The sequence below is a fragment of the Hetaerina americana genome, unplaced genomic scaffold (genome assembly GCF_022747635.1).
Source record: "Hetaerina americana unplaced genomic scaffold, ioHetAmer1.1.p SCAF_7, whole genome shotgun sequence".
NCBI classification, from domain to species: Eukaryota; Metazoa; Arthropoda; class Insecta; order Odonata; family Calopterygidae; genus Hetaerina; species Hetaerina americana.
The window spans coordinates 33,228,978-33,248,910 of NW_027287316.1; the positions used below are offsets into that span (position 1 = coordinate 33,228,978).

At 35.9% G+C, this 19,933-nt stretch overlaps 1 protein-coding gene across 1 annotated transcript; it reads left to right on the forward strand.

Moving 5' to 3' along the window:
• The first annotated feature begins 73 nt into the window (after positions 1-73).
• On the forward strand, positions 74-18,709 carry LOC139696621 (uncharacterized protein CG5902). The gene is made up of 5 exons (XM_071595430.1): positions 74-279; positions 7,986-8,096; positions 8,907-9,112; positions 15,525-15,655; positions 18,446-18,709. The coding sequence occupies exons 1-5, from the start codon at positions 74-76 to the stop codon at positions 18,707-18,709; spliced, it is 918 nt and encodes a 305-aa protein (XP_071451531.1).
• Positions 18,710-19,933: the final 1,224 nt, after the last annotated feature.

A 19,933-nucleotide genomic window follows, 5' to 3' on the forward strand; every position in this document is an offset into this window, starting at 1 on the left:
CCATCTATCAAAAGAACTTTGGTACTACCCGATTTCAATGCTAGCTTTCTATTGTTATCAGTCAGTAGGAAAAATGGCTGCTGGGTGTTGTGGTACGAAGAAGCAGAAGCTAAATAATTCGTCTAGTATTACGTGCAATGGGACTACTTCTATTCCAAATGGAATACGAAATGGGATGGTGGCTCATCCCGAGATGTGTTTCTTCTGCTTCGATGTTTTGTACTGTCATCTGCATAGTTTGGAGCCCCCAAAGAACCCGAACTTTAGCAACGATCCATAGTGAGCATTCCTTTGTTCTGAGTGCATTGGATATTTACCATTGGTCATTTTTTTGTGGTCTTGTGATGATTAACCAGTAACATTTTTTTTCACTCCTCTCTCTAATCCAATACACCTGCTGTAAATAACGTTTTTTAACATGGACATTTAATTTTGTTCTGCCCTAAGTGGGTCATATATAATTATGATTCATTCTGGTGTAACTTAAAAATTTCTCTTTCATGTTCGTCACAGAGTAAACCTGTCGTGGTTGGGTGTTTTTTTGTTTTCGATTAATTAGCGTTTCATTTTTTCTATTAAATTAATTCCTTTTTTAAATTCATTTTTGAAATCAATGTATTCATTTAACGTAAACATTTATTTGTTGTGATATTTTTAATTATCCCTGCGCAGACGTGTTCAGGAAGTGAAAATAATATAAATTTGACCATCGTTATAGTAGTCCATGCCACAGTATTTTATTTTACAAAGGTGGACGGTTTTTATAAAAAAAAATTTTGACCATCGATAATTACTTATAAGTTACTGGAATGTGTCAGACCATCTAATTATATGTTATTTAAAAGAAGAATTTTTTGCTAATGCTTATTTATTGTTTTGCCCCTTTAATTTTCGTGCGAATGTTTAGCAAGCCTTGATCTAAAGCGTCTTCAATGTAGTATGTTAGATAGTCTACCTATTAAAAGTTTGTTTGAACCGTTACTAGCACGTTACGTATTGCGTGACCTTCCATCAACCTAAACCATTGTTTGTTTTTATTTTTAACAGCCATCGTTTCAAGAGATATATTATTTTCCTTCCTCTCCCTCTCTTAATTAATATTCTCCGTTTTAATATAACCTTGTACATCTGTTAATCGTAATTTCCAAGTTTCCCCCAACTTATCGTAAAGCTTTACTGCTGGTCTTCATATCTAACAAACGTGTATTTGCACATCTCAGAAACCTCTTATCCACCTTCATCGTCTTCCTTAGAGAACTAAGTTTCAAAATTATACAGCCTAATGGTCCCTATTTAAATATTTCGTTATCATATTTGTCTGTGATGAAAATAAATCCCATCATTTTTTGAATGCGTCTTTTGCCTGCACAATTTGTAGATGTAATCTCCTTACTGCTATGCCAATCGTCTTCTGCCTGATAATCATGTGATTCAGGTACTGCCCTTCCACCTTAGCATTCAACTTACACTTCATATTAATAGATAATTCAGTGTTGTCGTTTTCCAATATTTTACTAAACGTCATATCATTACTCGAAAACTTTCCTGTAATTTGCTTAACAATGCCTGCAATACCTTGACTGTCTGGTTTGGTGATTTGCGTATTATCTCTTTGTATTCTCATCATCACCATTAATTCCTATTCAGCCCTCAGTAGTGTAAATGCAAATGTCAATCAATATAATCTTCATTGAAATTCATTTGAAGTAAATAGCAAATCTTGATCATTGAAATTTCATACTTAATGTCTTTGTTTTTTTAAGGATTTTTTATTTATCTAAATTGTTTTTCAGTAACATGGGACGATTCGTATGAAAATAATGTTTTCTGTGGTTTATTAACGTTTTATTTTTATAATACCTATGTATTTACATATTCAGTTTCAGGGCAATGACAATTTTTTTTGGATTTTCCCAGAAGCAGTGGCTTCTGGGATGAAGCTCATCATATTATCGTGGTACTTGACCATAACTAATTGTATGAAACTTATTACCCTGTAGAAATTTTTTATTGTTTCCTTGGGGGTAACGTTTTTTAACGTACACATTTAAACTCTCTCTAAAACTTATTTTTTTTTACTGTAGAGGACTGACTTTATTCACAAATGTACCGTTGTCGACTCTCATGAATTCTACCTCCGGTTAAATTTCTTAGGAATTGGGAATATGCATAAAAAGCAGATGAAGCCTGCAAATTAGTTAGGAATTCATGGAATCAATGTTTACTTTAAAGATGGTTAAGGTTTTTTAGAAGGTCTGTTTGTTTTTTAAACAGAGTATGCCTATGAAATTTAGAGTTTGTACGATGGTAATTTTTAACAACCACCCATTTTAACAGGAGTTTCAGAAATAACTTTGCAGCTTCCACATAAAATAACTTATTTATTTTCTACTAGTTTCGCTACACTGTAGCATCTTCAGGAACGTACAAAAGTACGTACGTTTTTGTACGTTCCTGAAGATGCTACAGTGTAGCGAAACTAGTAGAAAATAAATAAGTTATTTTATGTGGAAGCTGCAAAGTTATTTCTGAAACTCCTGTTCGCAATGGATTTCCACAAAGTCTCGGCCTCAACCATCAGTCACACCCATTTTAAAATCACCCTCATTACCTTTAAAGTGGATTTGTTTGAGAGAACCACCTTATGTATTATCCATTCAAATTATCTGCATTTTTAGTTCAGTAAGTTCAATTTTATGCTATTTCAAGGATTAGTGGTCTTTCTGAGAACAAAATACATTTTTATACATATGCCACATGGTTGTTTTGGGAATGGAGTCTAATATGGTAATAATTAAGATGCATAAATGACATTTAGGTGATATAATTTCATGTTCATTCGGTTTCCCAGTACCTTAATTAGTCTCTGTGAACTACCCACCAATGTGCTGTCACCTCTCACAGAATCTTTAACTGTTTTAATTTTATAGGGTTGCATTTTTTTGAAGTATCAACATTAAATATAAAATTTGCTTCCTTGTAATAATATTCAATTAATACTTCAATATAGTTCATTAGAATTCTCTTTGGTGTTGAGAGGTTAATATCCTTGGTTTTCCCTTTGGTTCCCTTACTACCCCACATTATTAAGATTACCTGTAGGGCCTCAGCTCAACCTCAAATAGCATGTAGGTTTTTGGTAAACTTTTCATACTCTTCATTTGAATTTTCAGTGACAAATGTTTGATTGCAAGGATGCAACAGCTTTGTTTGCCAGCCTTATGTTTTAAATTTCTAACATTATTGATAGGAGATAATTTTAGCAATTTTGAGCAGTTACCCCACTTCCGTTAGGGTAATCATCTATATTGTTTTATTCACTCAAAGAGTTTCAGTTTTATTTCAAACGCGACTTCATTATAGATATTTTTATATTTTTACTAATCCTATTCAAATGGGAAATCATGTTTTTGAAAGCTATTCAAATTGAATTGAAATGGAATTATCAAATTAAGGTCATGAATTAATTTTGGCACTCATTTTCAATATCTGTTGAAAGGTATAATTGCAAAAAATAGTTGTATTTGAGAAATATTTGTGTGACCTTAGAAGATATCTGTTATGTATTACAATGCATACATAATAGGGAAGTCTTGCCTTCTCAGAAAAAATATTAAGGTAATTGATTTTAATGCTTTTTTTACTGCAAGCACTTGATATAAGGTATATATATGAGCTTTTTAGGTTTCAGATTATATTGTGGTACTGTCGTCTGCCTCCTTTGCTATGCAACTCCTTCTGTTGTTAATTCATTATAGTATATTTGTTGTGGAAGGTTCTGATAAAACTAATATTATCTTATTATATTTTGTGCTTTAGATATCCCTTTATCCTTTGTCTATCTGAATACCTATGCATTCAGAAATCATCAGCATTTAATCAAGTTTTGGACAGTTTATGCTGCCATTTCAATGGATAAAAAACTAAAATTTCTGTAGCCATAATTATTTGAACGCTTATTCTAATAACTGCCAATTTGCTTTTTTCCTCTAACCTGACCTTTAATGTAAATAAAGTACTGCTTAAGGGACTTCTAATAATTTAGGTGAATTTGTGGGTTGCAATGTGCATCATCTTCAACCATTATCCAGACAATATTCTAATTGTTTAATTCTAATGATGTTGCATATGATGTGTATAACTGCAAATCTGCATAGTATATGATTCTACACAATTGTGCAATAGATTTAGGAATATTTTGTTAAAACTTTGTTACAAAAAGCAGGTAAGGAAAAAGGAGGAAGTTGGGCATCTCTGTACCTTAGCTCATTCTGAGCATTCTATGTGCAAGTTGAAATCTTTCTTCCTCCAATTCTCCCTCCTTTCTTTAGCTTTAAAAGAACAAGTGAAAGTTCATGTTCAAATTAAAATTCTATCTAATTACCCTAGTAGTAACCTCAAGAATGCCATTTTACCGTGAATACCACAATGGTGGTAAACATTTTAATGTACAAGGATGTTTAATACATATGTAAAAAAATCCTGGAACAACTGCATTTAGGAAAAGAAAAAACTTTGTTCTTCCTCATATATTTCATTGTACACGCTAGGTTTCATCTTACCAAGTCATCATCAGGTCACCGGACAATGACTTTGTAAATGGAAACCTGAGTCGTGCATGGTAAAATATATGTGGAAGAACCAAGTTTTTTCTTTGGCGATATGAATTGCTTCCACCAAGTGATGCCTCAAACCATTCTGTTCAACTGCATTTAAATGAAATATCAAACATGTACATGTTCCAAAAGATAAGGAATTTTCAAGTTGGCAAACTAAGGGCAGTATGACCAGCCAAGTTTTAGAACTGTTTTTGAATGCTCTTAAATAGCTCTGACATATCCTGGTATTACACAACCCAGTTCAGAAAAATGCTTGCTACTAAAGCAGTATTCACTTTGAAATGGCATTCTTGAGGTTATTGCAAGGGTATTTTGAAAAGTCTTTTCAAAGGGGCGACTACTTTATTTTGTGGATAACCCATTTATATTTTTCAACGTACATGGTTTATATTTAGGCTTATACATTTTGTACAATGCTACTTCAGTTTGTTGGTCCCTTCCAAATAATACAATTGTTTCAACTTTGAGGAAGAGACTTTGGTTTCCACATTCATTGCCTCACTTGAATCAAATATTTTTAATGCCAGGCATTTGTTCATGTTAGACAGTTGGTTGTAGTCCAACAGGGTCAGATTTGGAGAACAAAGGAGATAGAAAATAGGATGGAATTGTAACTCCAAAAATTTTGCCTCCACAACAGCAGAGGGGTGAGCTGGTTCATTGTTGCTGGAAAAGGACTTTTTTGTGGGACATTTTTTGTTATTTTTCAGGTACATACTATAGTGTTTGAAAACATGATAGTATAAACCTGAAATAGTATGAATCTTTTCTAAATATTCAATGAAAACTTTTCCTTATCAATCCCAAAGAAAGGCCAAACTTTCCATCTGAAGGAACGGTCTGCACCTTCTTTTTTGCATACACACCTTAGACATTAAGGGCTGGGCAACCCTGTGCGAGGACATTTCTTTGTTTTCAGGCATATTGTGTATGTTTAAGTTTCATCTTGTGATAAAAGGATAACAGGAAAAAGGATAAAAGGACACCCTGTGGATTTGCTAAGACATTTACAAACCTGCCTTGGAAGAGGCCGCATAATTTTGTTTTTGGTCCACTATGAATATTTTTGACCTCATTCTCATGGATAGCTTTCTCATGTCTACATGATGGTGCAAAATGTTATGCACCCATTTGCTCAACATGCCTGCAGCATTAGCAATCTCATGCACCTTCATTTTTTGATCACTCTTCAGTATATCCTTGATTTCACCAATGATTTTTGGAGTAGTTGCTTTACTTGGGCATCCAGAATGTTCTGCATATCTCCAAAAATGTGAAAAACCTTACAAACCAATCTATCAAAGATACAGATTCACCATTTTGTTTATCTAGTGGTATGCCTATGGTCTCCTGAGGCATTTTGCCTTTCATAAAATGTTAGAATAAAAATTTCAAAATTCTCTTTCATCCATTTTTTTAAAACTCACTCAACTTACTTGATTTATTTGAATCTAAACACCGAGCCATTGACTGATATGGCTGAAACATGTTGGTTGTTCCTTCCATTTATATCTACCAATTGAAAATAACTTCGTATGCACCAGTGATGCCATATCTTTGACTTTGTACAAACTTTTTAAACTACCCTCGTTATTGTTGAAATGGTTTCTACCAGGCTATCTTCACTCAGCATTTTGATATTTGATTGCATCAGATCAACTTGTGGAATTCTGTATAATGAAGATGGGAGTGACTTCAGAGGAAATGCGTACTTGGTCATTCTGGGTTGAAGTTGACCTTAGAATGATAATTTTATTAATTAGTAACTTTGTGGCACTGCTTTTGCCAGTGTTGGGTGAAGCTTTGTGTAGCATGAAATATCTTGGGATATCAATATCCCATGATATTTCATGCTGCAATGTCTTCATCGTAATGCATGTATATTCCTAATTGATTCACATTAGTTAGTCCATTTGTTCCTTTTTCTTTGTCCTTGGCAATTACTACCTTGTTAGATATTTTGGCTGATGGCCAGTCAGCACAACTTACTGTTTGAGATGTTACAATTTTAGAACAAGACTCTTGGTGGCATTCCAACTTTTGTTGCCTGTCCTTGTTGAAATCAATTTGTCAACATATTTTTGCATAGGGCTAATGCATTCAGTATAGTTATATAACTCATTGTATTGTACTTATTCAGTAAGTATGTTTGCAGATTTTGCCATTATTATGTTCTCTAATCATAGAATTGCCATGTTTCCTCATTGGATTTGGCCATAAAAAAGTCACAGGTAGGGATGTAATCAACAGGACTGTGTTTTTAATTTAATTATGAGAAGGTAAATGAGGAACATAGATAATAGGAGATAGGTTTATATATTTCATGCTGAGTTTAAGAATCACTCTTAAGTAAGTCTCTAGATGTGTGATCCAATCCTGCGAACAATGCCCCCAAATCTGTCACCAACAATGCATCTTAGGGGTTGAAAAAGAAATTCTCTTGCTTAAAACTGCTAAATGTGAAGCCGTTGTCGGAAAAAGAGTTTAAAGTTCTCCACTGGAAGTTTATGTATAATGCATGTCTGGTTCGGATGTTTCCTCTGAAGGTGTGCAAAGGTCCCTTCACGTATGTTATTTTTGCTGTTTAGAATAAGTGTTTGTGATTTGGATTATTTATTCATGAAGGTGAAGGATTTATTTTGGCGAAATAAATGAGAACACCACTTTTTAATTCATATCACTTAGGATATCATTTCAGAAATAATTTAAATTTCAATCCTTTTTCTGCCAGGGAGCTGTTTATGTTGCCTTGTCTAATTCCTTTTGAATTCATTTGATTTAAATTACATCTGAGTATCTGTATCTCAGTGAGTTGCAGCAAAAGCAAATCTTTTATAAAAAATACACATGACGTTTGCAAGATATTTTGATTTGCTGTAAGTCCTTGATTTATGTCATGGATGCATTTTCGTTGGATGTGATTCTAACACAAACAAAAAAACTGGTAGACCCAAAATATGCATGAGTATCTAACAAAATTATATTTTCTAGCAAAATTTCCCAAAAATGTTTTGTATTGGAAGTACTTATGATAAGAGGGGTAGTAAAAGGAAAACTATTAATTCAGGAATTTATGCCCCCTTGTGTAGTGGAGAGAGGATACCACCCAGGAACATACTCCAAAGAATGACCTAGGTCAAGGGCTTGCTGTACTTTCATGTAGCTTTGAGTTTTAAATCGTGCTTCAGTTGTGAAAGAGCAGAAAAGGATAATTTCTGAGTCCAATACTATGCAAAGTGGTTGGTTCAAAGTTAAAAATCTAATGATACTGATAAGATGGTGGTTTCCACACATCTGATTGCTGTGGCGCGTGTAGTATGCCGACTGACTCTCATGGGACTCTCCTCTCACCCATCCCATTGCCAGCCCCCTCTTCGTCACCTGGAAGATAGGCAAGGATCGGCGCTTAAGGGGCTGCATCGGAACCTTCAATGCGATGAGTCTCCATTGTGGCCTGAGGGAATATGCTGTCACTAGGTATGAAAATAAAACCTATTTTTCTCAAGGCAATGTGGTTCTAAATTCTGTGGAATTAAAGTAAAATAAATTTTTGAGTTGTTGTCTTACCAGATATAATTTCTTATTTTCTCAATGGTTTGAGCTATAAATGTCATTTCACAACAATTCAGCCAAGAGGTAGTATTAAGTCTGGGTATGTAATTTGCTCTTATTTGTCATTTTTTCTCTATTTAAACAATTCCTGTGGAATCTCCAAGTTCAAAATTAAAGTTATATCTGTAAAATCCTCCACATTAAAATACTGGAAACAAGATGATTCAATCATGCTCATTGTTGCATTTGCCAATATGGTCTAAATGAGCCTAAAGTAATACCCCCTTCATTCCTGCATACCTTGTCAGTTTTATATGATTGGATCGTGGGTTTAGAGTTCCACCTTCACATGAAGGTCAGTCACCTTGTGTTGGAAAAAGTAGCATAGCTAATATATTTATTAAATTCCAGCCGAACGGTAAAGAAACTAGCACTTTCTGTGGAGACCTTTTTCTTTAATATTTTCCAATTCTATTTGGTAATTCTGTGCTATGAGATTTGAATATAGTCCTGGAAAGGAACTCTACTTGATGATTGAGTGAAGTAATTTGAGTGTCCTGAGAGGTTGTAATGAATTAAAGCAACCGTTGATAGCAGCATGTCCAATTGTAATTAGTATGTTTTGTTAGAATGACATGGATTTTCCTTTCTCAATAACTGGATGTAGCTGTGTATGAATTTATTGTCCAATCATAGGGACGCATTTAATTGAAATACCCTTTTAACTTTGTGTAGTGCATTCAAGGACTCCCGATTTTCACCGATAACAAGAGAGGAATTCTGCCGTCTTCATGTGTCTGTGTCGATCTTGCGACATTTTGAGGATGGATCGGATTGCTTGGACTGGGAAGTTGGTGTGCATGGGATTCGGATCGAATTCCATAACGAGAAGGGAGCTAAACGGACTGCCACCTACCTTCCAGAAGTGGCCCCTGAGCAAGGTCTGGGCGTGATTTATATACGGCGTGATCAACATTTGATGTTTTAGAATCAAATTATTTTAATTGGTTACAGTAATTTAAATTTTATAACTACGAGAATTAGAACTAGGTGAGTATAGTGTAACTATAACAAAGAATGAAATGAGATAGTCTCATCTCATATAACACATTAACTGCTGACTCTTCAACTTATTGAATATCTGCACTCTAGTAATGGCTATGCTATGGGGATACCCCCCCCCTACACTCAATACTTTGTCACTTAATATCTTCTCAGAAAACAACTTTTATTCCTAAGTATTTAATAATTTGGAGATGGCTTGGCATAGGTGCAAATACAAGCCATAATCACTGAGAGGATGCTGGCTGCCCGGCATCTTTACACGCCCACAACTGTGGAAAAGGTTAATATCCTCCATAAGGTATTTCACATTATTATAAAATGAGGTTGGTAAATTTCCTTCAATTGTTGACACCGATACCAGAGTATTCAGTTTTCAATTATTAATATAATAGATATTATTAGTGGAACTATAATATATTCTAAAACAAGTTGCACAGCTGAGATTTCACAGGAAGGTGTAGTGATAGTATGACCAAAACTCCAAGAAATTATTTTAAATGCTTTATTGGTTTTCAATAATACAATACGACAGAACTATGAAAATCAACTTTAAATTGAAAGAAAAACTTAATATGTGGCAAAGTCTTTGTAGATTTTTACCAGGTCAGGGTTTCAACTGCCAATGTTTCCATCACTTATCGTTTCCATCCACATCCACAGGGAGTTGATACTGGGGTCATCCCTTTTATTATACATATATCCTCAGCGTGGGTAATAGAAGCAAAAGAGTAATAACATCCTCATTGAATAATAGAAGAAAGACAAGTGATGTGCCTAAGTGACCTTATAAACAATGAGGCCAGTGCTAGCGCAGAGATGCTGTCCTAGCCAACTTCTTCTGCTGTGCAGGTTATTTTGACTTGCACAAAATTAACTAGTTCCTAAATGGTTTACCAATTTATAAATTTTAGTATGCCATGATTATTCAGCATTCATTATTTAATGGGTGTATTGTCCATTGGTTCCAGCTAGAGACATTCCCTGCTACCCTGCCGCATTGTGGCATTGAAGCAAATGATTTGTAATCCATTTTTAAATATGTTCTTGCCACTATCAAGTAGTTGAGTCATTTAATTTTTAAGTGCAAAATTGTGTTATGATGAGTCATCTTAAGAGTTGTTTCATATTAGAATGACCCAAGGGGTGGCTGAGTATGCTGCTCTACCCAAGATTCAAGGAAAGAAATGGAAATATTATGTGCAGTTCCTTTGGAACTATAAATAAAAGATAAATAATAATTGTTGTGCATATATGTACTGCATTAAGACCTGAATAGAGGATAACTTCCAAATTTTGTGTGTGGGAAAGGTTGTTGACTCTGATTTGTTAGATTTGTGGGGATAAGAGGTGGTTTTATGGGTTGAAAAGGCTGGAACCTCTGGATGGGAACCTTGCATTTTAATTATTACTGAAAAATAATCGAGATAGAAACATAATTTTTATTTCTTATTCTTAAGACTTCCCCACGTAATAATTGTTTATAGTTACTCATTTTTCTCAGCATTTCTTCACATTTCAAAACCCATCATTGTGGAACTCAGCAGATTACATCAAAAACCATTAATCCGCCTCTTTAATGACATAATTTGTGTCAATTCCCTGACTCGACAATGGTTTTTTGAGTTCTGAGAAAAAGAAAAAGTCACTTGGGGTGAGATCAGGGGAATAAGATGGATGTGGCAAAATTTCAATGCCACATCACTTTGATTGCTGGTTGTGCCATGTTTACTCCTGGAAATGAGTCGGTAGTCATAGAACTCAGCATGCTGACATCTTTGACATGTGTAGTTCTTGGTGAATAATTTTCCACGCACTGCTGTAGCTAAGATCACTCCTATATTTTGCGATTATTTGGGACTTGTGTGCCACCTGACACTGTCTATCAGCACATGTGTATTTTTAATAATAATAATAATATCGGAAACGGTTAATATTCATAATCATTTGGATGGTTGCTCTTTGGTCTAATAGGATAAAGTCCTCCACTTTCTTCACTATGGCAGCAATTCGTGATGGTCTTCCACTTCTTGGATCATCTGTGAGTGACATGTGACCAGTTTGAAAATTCCTTTTCCTCCTCACAGCTTTATCATATGAAGGGCTATCATTTCCATAAATAGCCATCTATTCAATGTGTATTTGCCAGGCCCTGTAACCTTTCAAATGAAGGAATTTAATGACACTGAGCCTTTTCTCTTCATCATACTGGGAGATACTTCAACCTATGGATTCCTGAAACTAAACAAATCAACATTAATAGTGGTAATTTACAATGTTACGTAAATAAGGATTAATCAATATGTACAATGAATTTTATTCAGATATCTCGGTTATTCATAGTAATAATTACTGAAAAATGATACCCCTTTCCAGCCATGTTGGAGGACCTATTTTTTGCTACTGATCTCTTTTCATCTGTTTTTGGCAGTGAGCGGGCCCTGATAGGTAACATTGGTAAGACTAGTGCCTGTTAAATGTATGACAGTCTTAGTGTGGAATAAAAGTAAAAGCCAGTGGGACTTTTTAGAATTCATAAATATATTTTGTGAGTTAAAAAAAAATATTTCATATAAATAATGCAATTCAATCACTGCCAGACTTAATTGGCATGAATATGTTAATAATAACATAATGTGCTTCAGTGTTGATTTTTCTGTACGATAATGAGGATTGGAAACTGTATAAATAGGTTAACTAGGTCGTACTTTTAGAAAAGAAATGAAATAGTTGACATTGTGTGGAATTACAAAGTCAATAATTTCATTTCAATATGTCATGCAAATTCCGTAAAGTTACGTTGGAGACAGCAAGTTTTGTGCTTTTAGGTTTATGAACATTTTCAGAAGGGTTGAATCAATCACCAACTTCCAGGAAATTGTGAAAACAATCCGAGTAATTGCAAAAACTTATGTGATATGTTTATTTAATATGCCACTAAAAATAAGGTTATACTAGCCCAGAACTTGTATATAATTGATTATCCCTAATTTTTTATCATACGCTGCCACATTCCCATCAATGGCATAGCTTTGTACAGATATGGACTCTGGTCTTGGAGTGTGGAGTGTAGATTCAAGAGTTTAAAATGTAAGTATGGATTAAGTGAAAAAGAGAGGAAGGTTAAGAAAAATTTTTTAAATATGATAGAAGATAAGAAAGCTGCTAGGTGTAATCCAAAGAAGCGAGGATAGTGTGTGGAGGAAATATTGCAGGTAGTGGGATTTTGAAAACCACAATAGAAGGGAAATTATTGGTTAAGTAGGGCAAAGAAAGAAAAAGAATGAGCTTTTTTAATGGTATGAAGCCAGGTAGAAGGTACAACGAACTGAAGGAAATAATGTAGGATACAGTATTTTTATAAATTAATAATTAAAATTTTTGTAAATTATTTCATAAATTTTATCATGATATACAGTAAATTCAATGTACTTAAAGAGTTCCCTTTTGACCTGGGCTCCTGATTTAGCTTCATAAGAAAGAAATGTCATTTATAAATTTCATGGCTATAAGCTTTTACTGTATTCATCAAATGTTTCAAGAAAATTAATCATTTATGTTTAATCAAATTTTGTGTGTGTAACTGCCTTATTATTTTCTGAAATAAATGGTTTAGTGGGTAGCCATGCTGTTCCCCGAGGCATTTCCAAATTGACTGATGGTTGGCTCTATTAGCAAGTGATCATCAAAGTGTGCGCATAAGTATTTTAAATTTCACTCATGTCAGTGTTAATCTAATTAGACATGGTCATTGTTGTCATACATTTCTCCTTTGAATGTAAAAACTTTTTCCACCAACAGTAACTAGTTGACCTGCAAGTTGTGTCATCCTACAGTAGCACTGGACATGAGTAGGATAATTAATCATAAATTGTTGGAAGGAGCATTTATTTCTATGTATAGTTATAGTGTCAATATATGGTCCATGTTGTGGAATGTGACATCGTCTCCATGTCACAAACAGAGATGCTCCATGTATCCATAAATTTGGTTGATTATGAAAAAAATTACTTTTTTTTTACAAGTTAAGAAGGCTTGATTAAAATTTTATCCGGCTACAGCCAAATTTTAAATACAGGGTCCGTACATTAAGTAACGGTACTGGTTCGCTGTAGCCTCTGGCATGGTGGAGGGGGTCCGACCAGTCGGCTTGGTAGAGGGGTCCTCCACCACTCGGGTGCACTTCAGTTCAGTCATCTCCGGGCATGCGTTGAGCAGGAAGTGGATTTGCGTGACATGTGGTTGTTTGTGGTGTCTTCACGCTAGCATGGAGCACACCATCGAGCAACGCTATACTGTGAAGTTTTGCGTAAAACTCAGGAAATCCGCATCAGAGAACCTTGAAGTCATTAAACAGGCTTATGGGAATGATGCCTTAAGCCGCACAAGTGTTTTTGAGTGGCTCAAAATGTTAAAGGAAAGCCGGGAGCTCGTCAAAGACGAGCACCGTGTTGAATGCCCAACGACCGCTCGAACTGATGCTCAGGGGGCCAAAGTGAATAACATTTTGGACTCTGACAGGTGTTTATCATCGCCCTTATCAGTGAGGAGACTGGCCTTTCAGTTGGAACCATCCATACCATTGTAACAAAGGATCTTGCGATGAGGAGTGTGCACAAAGCTGGTGCTGAAAGTCTTGAGCGAGGAACAAAAACTAACGGCAGCTGCTGATGAAATTTGGCATGGCAACATTGCCTCACCCCGACAGCCCCAACCTGGCTTCACCTGACCTTTTCTGGTTGCCATGAATAAAAAGGGACCTCAAAGGATATTGGTTCGACTCCATCAAGGTGGTTCAAGCGGCAACAACAAAGGCTCTCAACAGTATTCCGGAAACGACTTCCAGTGGTCTTTTGATGACTGGCAGACGCGTCTATATACCTAGTTATTTGTAATTATAAATCAAGGATTAAGTAATTATAGAAGCGTCATGATGTGGCAGACTCCTTTAGAGCCACATACCTCTCTGTAATGAAAGTTGCATGAACTATGATGTTAACTAGATGTTCCATGGGCATACATGGTGAAGTCTACATAATGCACAATTTGATCATTTTTTTTTCATAATATTTAATGGCTCAGTCTGAGCAACTATGAAGTGCTGATGTGATATACGTATCTATATATACATAGAAATAAATGCTCTTCCCAAAAAAGTGATTTTTTCCTTCAGTTCATAGCCATTGCTACAATAGGACATATCAGAGGTCAGATCAATATCATTGTGATGGTGACAACAATCAATTATAGAAGTGTTAGCTATTGTATTTTGTCATAATTAAAATTGTGCTTGGCATCCGTAGTGACATATGATTTACACTGGTGATTGGCAATTCATTATTTAATTATAATCAAAAAGAAAAAGAATTAAAATGTGTAGGTGGAAGTTAATAAGGTAAAGCTCTTGTCAGTTCCAATATGTTACCTACTTATAAAAAAAAGAAAAAGCCAGTTGGTGAACTTTGGTTTGACAGTCTAAACATTTGATCCACAATTCCAATATTAAAGCCATATAAATTTCTTCCTTGAATCTCATTTTTCCAATAAGCCAATACGTGAATAGGTAAGGATGCTGAGAAGGAACTGCTGATGTTGATTCCCTCTGTTAATGCCGAAAAAATTAATGTTTGGCGAATGATTAAGTTCATTTAGTTCAAATTAATCTGCAGTATTCCCATAATTACCAGCATTCCTCTCCTTGCCTCTTTTCAGCGGTGATAAATGAATTATAAGAGCAGTGCCTTTTTTTCCTCCCGCTCTGAAAGTATTCCAGGTAGTCCTTGAAGGTTTAAAAAAGTTAGCAATGAATGGTATTTAGCTACAGTGACAATATTGAGAGAGTATGATCTAAATATCAGTTGCATCACATATTTGAATGAAATAAGTTTATACATGATGATAACTCATCTCCAAATACTACCATATTCCCAGGCTGCATTCATTGGAGAGAAAATGTTATCAATGTCAATTAAAATGAATCCAAATCCATTCCTGGAGTTGTTTTAGTTTATCAGCGTGCATAGGTGGGATATTTCAGATATTCTATTAGAATCATTTGTTCCTGTCATCATATTTTATGATTTTGAAAACATAGAATGTGTCATGTGGCTGGTTCTTTGTGTCATCATCATTCTTCACTTCTGCCCTTCAGACATACTCGTTCAACTTGTGAGTGGATCGACTCATGGTGTTGCCATGAATTCTTTAATTTTCTGGTTTACAGGTTTATTATTTAGTTTTGCTCCCTGATAATTTTGCACTAATTATGCATTTCATCCTTTTCTTATTTAGGATGGGACCGCATCCAAACTATTGACTCACTCCTTCGCAAAGGAGGCTTCAAAGGTTGTGTGACACCTGAAGTTCGAAGAGCCATCAAACTCACTAGATATCAGTCTGAAAAAATTACGGTTTCTTATCAGGTAAATTGTTTTTTTACCTCATAAAAATTGGTTTGCATCACCAAAATGGGTAACATGTATGTAAGTTTGTCTTTTTGGTGTCTAAATTTGGTTTTCAGGTTTCTTTGGTGTTTCAGTGTATAAAACTGCTAGGATTTCAGTTTTACTTCAGCCCTATGCTGTTTCAGGTTTACACATTGTCAACCAGGCATCAACTTTATGTGGAAAATAGATTATTTTTTAGTCGTTCTTTTAAATTTCAACATTACCTCAGGGATTTTCTGTAGGAGTCAATAAACTTCTATTTATTTTGCCTATAGAAACAAAAAAAGTGACTTAGAATCAGCTTGCAAAATTGGGTGACTTTTTTCAGCCATATGACTTGCAGAAATATGAAATGCATAATATTTATGCTTAGGCTAATGAAGATACTCATTGCCTGAGAATTTTTCAGCCTTGTAATTGTCATTAATTAGACTTAAGTTTGTTTGTACCTCTGCTGTTAAATAGCAATGTGTTTTGAAAAAGCACCCATACTCTTCTCATTTTAGGTTTTGTGTTTATATCATACTTTTCATCAACAAAAGGATGAATCAGAGCTGACTTAGAGGATGATTGTTTTGGGTTTAAGAAGGGGAGAGGCATGCGCAATACTATTACAGTAATGACCACACTAATCCAGAGATATATAATATCCATAATATAATAATAAAATTAATATAATTAATCCATAGAATACAGTAAGGGCGTATTTGCCTGTTTTTTAGATTTCAGAAAGGCTTTTGGTAGAGTTAATTGGGAAAAACTAATGAGTAAATGGTAGAAAATAAGAATAAATTGGTGGGACAGGAGGCTAATCTGCTACCTGTGTATGTTTAGACTGCTCAGGTGCGATTGGGGTATGAAGAGTTTGGATGGGCAGTGTTAGGAAAAGGTGTAAGGCAGGGTTGTCCATTGTCACCGGTGCTGTTGAAGGTATATGTGGAGGAAATGATTAAAGAGGCATGGAAAGGACTGAAGATAGGAATGAAAGTTGGTGGGGGATTCATAAAATCAGTTAGGTTTGCTGATGACCAAGCTCTAGTTTTTTAGTCAGTCAATGGGTTGCAAGCATTGCTGAGTAAATTGGAAATTCAGTGTGACAGAAAGGGGATGAAAATTAATATGAACTATACAAAGGTTATGCAAATATCCAGAAAGAGAATGGCTAAGCTTAACATTATAATAGGAGGTCAAAAATTAGGGCAGGTGGAACAGTTTACTTATCTCGGAAGTGTTTTGGACCAAAAAGACAAAGTAGTAAGGAATTAAGGAGAAGAATTGAACTAGGCAAAGAGGCTTTCACAAGGAGAAGAGAATTTAATGGCATGGGCATTTGGTAAGGATGTAAAGAAAAGGCTCGTCAAAACTTGGATTTGGAGTGTGACTATGTACGGTGCGGAAACGTGGTCATTAAAGCAGGAGGATAGATGTAGATTGGAGGCTTTTGAAATATGGGTGTGGAGAAGAAGGAGAAATATGGGTGTGAAATGGAGAGAAAGGAAAACAAGTGAAGAAGTGCTAGATGTGGTGGATGAAGAGAGGAGATAGCTGGGAGAAATCATAAGAAGACAGAAGAAATGGATGAGGGTGTATTGATCGGCAGTGGGATGTTGAAGAGTGTAATAGTGGGGAAAATGTTAGGCAAATGAGGAAAGGGCTGGGATAGGATAGGGATGTTGGACGGGATGAAGGGAAGGAGGAAGTATACAGAGATGAAGAGGAGCATATTGTAAAATAGGATGTTGAGTTTTGTTTTGTTAGGAGAGAGAGCATATTTATTTGGTGGTTGTGCCCATCCAAAACCTACCTTAACCTAGATTACGGTAGATATCCTAATAATAATGGTCATACTTTTTTACTTCAATTGATGTACAATTTTTAGTGATTAGAGTGGAAAAAATAACTTAAAAATCTGGGATGACAATTTCTAATACAAAGATAAGTCCTTAAAGGAATTGGAAAGTTTTTTGAAATTAATGTGGCTCTAAATCTCAGAGTAGACAAGCAGGTCTGTGATAAAACCAGGGCACCCACCAGTGAATTTTCAAAATCAATAATATATGCATTTGACAAATATTTCTATCATTTTATGACTGATATATGCATTCACGTTTTATGTAGTTCTTCCTTTTTTTTCTTCGAAGTCCTAATTCTAAATTGTTGCTTTTTTCGGATTATTCTCCCAGTTGGTAGATTCTCATTCTCACTTGTGATCATAGCCATGCTGGTAATTTTAGCTGGGTATTCATGTGCAAGTCTGTAGACATGAGCTAAAGTGTTTGTTAAGTAATTTAGTCAATGTATGACCTCATTTGATGTGAAACTGTGATGTGATTTTAACTACTCCCACCTATTGAATTAGTTACATACGAAGCACTTTAAAGGCTGTAAAATTATTCGTAGTACATCAGCTTAAAACAGCTATCACAATTTACAGATATCCAGAGTTTCTATCAAAAGTTTTATTTTCATTATTACTGTGACTTGTTTTTTTGGTTTCACAGCAAGATTTGGTACCCAAAAAGTCACACAAGTTGCATGAAGCTGAATCTGGGCCCTACAATCAGTTTCCCGGCACTCTACCCACTGAGTTTAAACCATCTTCATTCAATCTATTCTGTCCTTTATATTTTTATGTAACACTCTCTAAAATTATTTTACAGCCTTTGATGTTTTTCATGTTTCACCATTTAAACTACTTACGACATTGCTTCTTTGACAAAGACATTCTTCCTTCCACCAACTCCCGGGCATCCCATTCTCTCACAGGACTACCTCAGCCACTGGCGATCGAGGAGAAACCACCTAGGGCACCCTCTGCCCATGGGGGGCAATGGGATCTGCCTCCATGGGGGGCCACCACCAAGTGGCGGAGGAGGCCTGATGGGTGGGGGCCTTGCGGGGGGAGGTCTCTCGGGGGGGGGTCTGGCGGGGGGAGGTGGTGGAGGGCATCACCACCACCACTTCCCCCCCGTGTTACCCCTCGTGCCAACCCCCCGCCCCCCATCTCCACCCCCACCCCCACGTTGCTAGCAGCAGCAAGGCCCCATTCCTCCCTCTCCTGCCTCTCCCTGCCATGGTGGTTGTGTTGGGGAGGGGAAGAAGAGGAAGAGGAGGAGGGGCTGTAGGAAACGCAGGAGGCGAGAGGGGAGGCGACGTTGCAGGCGGAGGAAGAATCAAAGGCTGGCCTGAGGCCCCCTGTGCCACTCAAGTGGCCAGTGATGGTGTGAGGACTTGTGCATTGTCTCCCTCCTCCCGTGCCGCATTGGACTCACCCATATGGAGTGCTGCTCTTTCACAAGCTTATTATTTCATGTTTCGTCTCATGGAGTTTAAAAGCTCAGGAACATGGCAGCTATGGGTTAGATAAATTTGTTAACAAGGATGGTGACGGTAATGAGTCTATGACTTAACAGTGGCATTAAAAAGAGGAGCTCATGGGCATGTTGAAAGGTTTAGTTGGTAATATCAGAAAAAAATCCAATGACTGATGTACTCTCTTATTCTAGGCAATTGATTTCTAGGAATCTTTAAGCTAATGAGGTATTTAGAAAATAGCTACATTCATTTTAGCATCATTTGGCATCTTCTTTGGGTTAAAAAATGGCAAATGTTTAGCCTCCATACACTCTACTTGTGGATGGTCTTCTAAAAGGGATACACCCATGATTCTGTAGTGGAACAATGAATGTTTTGTCTCATAATGATCAGTTGTCATGCTCTTTGAGAGGTATGGTTACAGCATAATTGTTTGGTTGAGATGAGGTACTCAATGTTTGTCTTACCATGGAAGCGTAATGAATCCATTAAGTATAGTTTTGAAAATGGTGTTTGGGAACAATCTTAACTCTTGTTTAAAATCATGGGGGAGTGTATCATGATACCCTAAAAAAAAAGATGGGTTCTTGTCAGTGTAGGTGAGAGAAAGAATTGCCAAACAGGAATGTAGTAAAACTTTTCTTTTGTTTTGATTTATCAACTATGTAATTATCAGTAAACAGAGCCGTTCATGTGCTTGAGTTAAACCATGGTCCATAGTTTACCTCACTTGATGGCCTTGTTCATCTCATGCTCATAACTACTGTCCCCGTTCAACAATGGATCTCATGTTTCATTGAGCCTCATCCACTGCATTTGTGTGTGTGGATTTTTTTACTGCCCTCAACATCTCATTTTTTTACGGTTTAAGTCTTCCCCTTATAGAGGAATATCCTAAACTCACCATTAGAACATTTATGGGATTAAATTCTGCTAAGT